The 3,995-nt window shown below is 40.1% G+C and overlaps 1 protein-coding gene across 1 annotated transcript; it reads left to right on the top strand.

Moving 5' to 3' along the window:
* LOC109946592 lies at positions 1,058–2,191 on the top strand. The gene has a single exon (XM_020554911.1). It carries the CDS (start codon positions 1,058–1,060, stop codon positions 2,189–2,191), a length of 1,134 nt encoding a protein of 377 aa, XP_020410500.1.

Raw genomic sequence — 3,995 nt, 5'->3', positions numbered from 1 at the left:
AGTGTCACGGAACGTAACGTTTTCCGACCTTGTTCAACGCATTTATAAGATCATGGATGCAGAGCCCACGAAATATAGTGTCACATTGAAGTATTCAGTTCCTGTATCCGCATCTGTCAGTAAGCACATAAGGGTTGAAGACAATGATGATGTTCAATGTTTTCTCAAGTACAACACAGATGTTATGGCCTCTAAAGTAACCCCTTTAGTAGCAAGCTTGAAAAATATCGAAGGTCATGGTATTGAAGGGTGCAATGGCATTGTAAGTGTTGAGAGTAGCAATGCTCCTGCTACCTTTGTTGTGGAACGAAGAAATGTGGTAATTTCGGACAATGAAACTGAAAATGGTGGGAATGGTTTTAATTGGAGTGATTGGGTTCAAGAAGTTCATTTTGAAAGCGGTGAAAACATAGTTGCTGATTTGTATCAACCTAGCAATGAAGAGGAACCGTACTCTGCACCAATTGTGCATCCTTATGAGGACAGCAATGCGGAACCCTCCACTGTGCAGTGTAGACAGGTGCAATCTGAACCTCCCCGGCAATCAAGTTCGAGTGAAATGCATACAATTCGGGTTGATTCGAAGCATGGTGAGAGTGTGGAATATATTGGTTATGGTGGAGGCCTTTCGTGCATAAATTGGGAAGCAAATTTGAAGGTTGGCCGAGTTTATCCAAATAAGATTTCCCTTTTAAAAACCATCAGTTTAGTAGCAATTAGAGGCCACTTTTGGTTTAGAACAGTCCAATCTGGGAAGCGTCGGTTGTGTGTTCGCTGTTGGCAGGTGCCTTGCCCTTGGAAAGTTCGGGCATATAAAGTTGGATTACATGAGTTTAAGGTTGTTAAATACGATCCACTTCATGAATGTGATCTGAGGTTTGTAAGTAGTCACCATCCTCAAGCTACGGCCGAATTGGTGTCTGACTGTGTTAAATGGAGATTTCAGGATTCGTGCAACATTTATACTGTAGCTGATATACATTCAGACTGATGCAGCCGACCACTTCTTATATTTTTTATGTCAATTGGTGCATGCATACGAGGATTTAAGTCGTCAATGCGGCCCATGATTGCTGTTGATGCTACCCATTTGAAGTGCAAGTATAAAGGTGTTTTGTTTGTTGCGACCGCATTTGACGGAAATCGCAACATATATCCTGTTGCCTTTGGGATTGGAGATTTGGAGACGGATGCAGCATGGGAGTGGTTTTTGAGAAAATTACATTGTGCAATTGGTGATTGCTCGAATCTTGTTGTTATATCTGATCGCAATGTTAGCATACAACATGGGTTGCGTAGAGTTTTTCCTGGGGCAAGCCATGGTATTTGCTTTTATCACTTGAAGGGCAATATGAAAGCCTCATTTCACTTGAAGCAACGGGATCCGATATTGGGGTATTTTGTAAGGGCAGCGAAGTCTTATCGTCTAGCGGAGTTCAATCGTCACTTCTCAATGATAAACAATGAGCGAGTGCGAACTTATCCACTGCGTGCAGGCGTCCAGAAGTGGTCTCGGGCCCACTGTGATGGACGACGATATAATGTGATGACAACGAATATTGTGGAGTCCATTAATTCAGTTCTTCGTTTTGCAAGGATGCTTCCGGTGCTACACTTGATCGATGAAATCACAAATCTACTTCTCACTTGGTTTAGTCAACGTCGAGATTTAGCAATGAAATGTCATTCTACATTGTGCCCTGATTTGGGTGAACAGAAGTTAAGGAAGAGGTTAGACGCTGCGTCAAGGATGAATGCGGTCAAAATCAATGGTGTCGAGTATAATGTTCTGGATGGTGATTTGAACGGTCTGGTGCACTTGGCAAACCGTAGTTATACGTGCAGGAAGTTTGACTTGGAGCAACTCCCGTTCAAGCATGCTATTGCGGTATGTTGGCACTTGAAAATGAACCCCTACTCCTTTGCCTCTTCTTATTATACACGAGCTACATGGGCAGCTGCATATGCTGAATCTATTTATCCTGTACCACCTAAAGGCACATGGGTTATTCCCGAACATTTGAACAATGTCAAAATCCTTCCTCCTGTTTGTAAGGTTATGCCGGGCCGTCGCAAAATGCAAAGAATACCTTCCAAAGGAGAGGACTCCCGGCAAAAAAAATGCTCAAGGTGTGGTGTGAAGGGCCACTACCGAAATACATGCAAACAATCTGTCCCTCTCAAGAACTGAAGTGTCAATTTGCGTAGATTTTACAGTTGTTCAGTTTGTACCTCAGTTGTCATCAACTGTGAAGTTCATGAATAGGTTCGGTGATGCTGCAGGGATGGAAGTCTGTCAACTAAATGGTCATGTGAAGCATATGGAACAAGGTAACAAGTTCCTTGCAATGAGAGCCTATTATTAGTACAAATTGGTGAACATACAGTTCCACCTGTGAAAAGGAAACCAGTTGTTATTTAACAGTGTTCCACTGGCCAATGTGTCTTACAGATTAGCATTTCTATTCGTTTCTGATGTACCTTTTATTTTCATTTAAATTGTATTCGATTTGGTGTTGTGAAATGTGATTGTAGTCACGTTGGCATCACTTGGTTTCCTTTCCTAGACAACGTTATGTATTCCTGTCTTTATATTCACACTATTGTCATGCTGTTGTAACTTTGTTGCCACCGTATTGGTATTGTATTGTAACTTTGTTGCCACCGTATTGGTATTGTATTGTAACTTTGTTGCACGCCTATTGGTAGTGTAATGAAAACGGTTTGTGTCCAAAATGAAAGGGCCTAGAAGGCTAACTAAAATTGCATCTCGTACATAAAACTCCTTCAAATGCAAATGTTATGCAATTACTGGGAGCGTCGTTGTACTTAATGATTTCTCATTGTTCTGATTGCCATAGACCAAACTATATATAGTTTTTGGGAAACTATCCATGCAGCTACACATGGTGAACACATCGCTACTATCGTGATATGGACTTTTCAAATAGTTAATTATTCAATTCAAGTCACACACACAGAGGTAGAAACCCTTCCCCTCTTCTAGGTTCTGAGCTACGTCCCCACACGCACACCCCATCGGTGTGTGATTAGTGCCTATGGACTCTGGTATTTATAAGTCTTCCAATCCAACCTGTTTTGCAAAATAACAAAGTCATTTATTAGTGTTCTATATTGTTGCTCACAAAATTCATTACTTAATGTCATTCATTTCTTTCCTATTTCATCCATTTCATGTTATTGCTTATTTACTTCCAATGTTCATTATAAGTACTGAAATGAATAACTACTGAACTTAATAAGTACTGAATATTACCATCTATCCCTTCAAATTGTTACTTCATTACTTAAATGTCGATAATCCTTTTTTTTGTTCCTATTTAATTATTGCTTTCATAACTTTATTTGTCTTGTTAGTAAAAAATTTCATGTATTTACAGTGTCCGTGGTTTGTATCCAATTGTTATTGGAATCGATATATGTCCCATATTTCCATGGATATTTCGCGCGTCAGAACCATCGATCTGTCCGAAACCCTTCATATATACGACCGTTGCTAGAGTCACTGTTTATCAGTACTCAGATGTAGAGGCTATAATATGAGGTGTATATCCATAAAGCAGCAATAAAACCATACTATAAGCACAACACGATTGCAATATGAGTCAATAAATATACAATACAAACACAATATACATGCTTAATGCTTCTAATATGAGGCCAATAAACGTTTAATAAGCACACCTCCACGTTACAGCACTTCAAATTTATACAAACTAAGTAATTTCCCACTCAACGGTGAGAATAAGAGGAAGGCGTAAACAAGGCACCACATTCATACAAAAGTCACCAAATACATACAAAATGATTCCACCCGTACTTACCCTAACCCAACTACAGAAACCCTTCCACAAAATCACCATGTTTATAGGTCCATGAATAGATCCAATTCTTTTGTCTTCTTCCCCGCTGCATGCACAAGGCTATGATCAGCCATTCCCTGGCCACCCATATTCAGCACCTGCCAGACACCA

Source organism: Prunus persica, chromosome G1 (assembly GCF_000346465.2).
Source record: "Prunus persica cultivar Lovell chromosome G1, Prunus_persica_NCBIv2, whole genome shotgun sequence".
NCBI lineage: Eukaryota > Viridiplantae > Streptophyta > Magnoliopsida > Rosales > Rosaceae > Prunus > Prunus persica.
The sequence above is the reverse complement of the archived record's forward strand: the minus strand, read 5'-3'. Positions and strand labels throughout refer to the sequence as shown.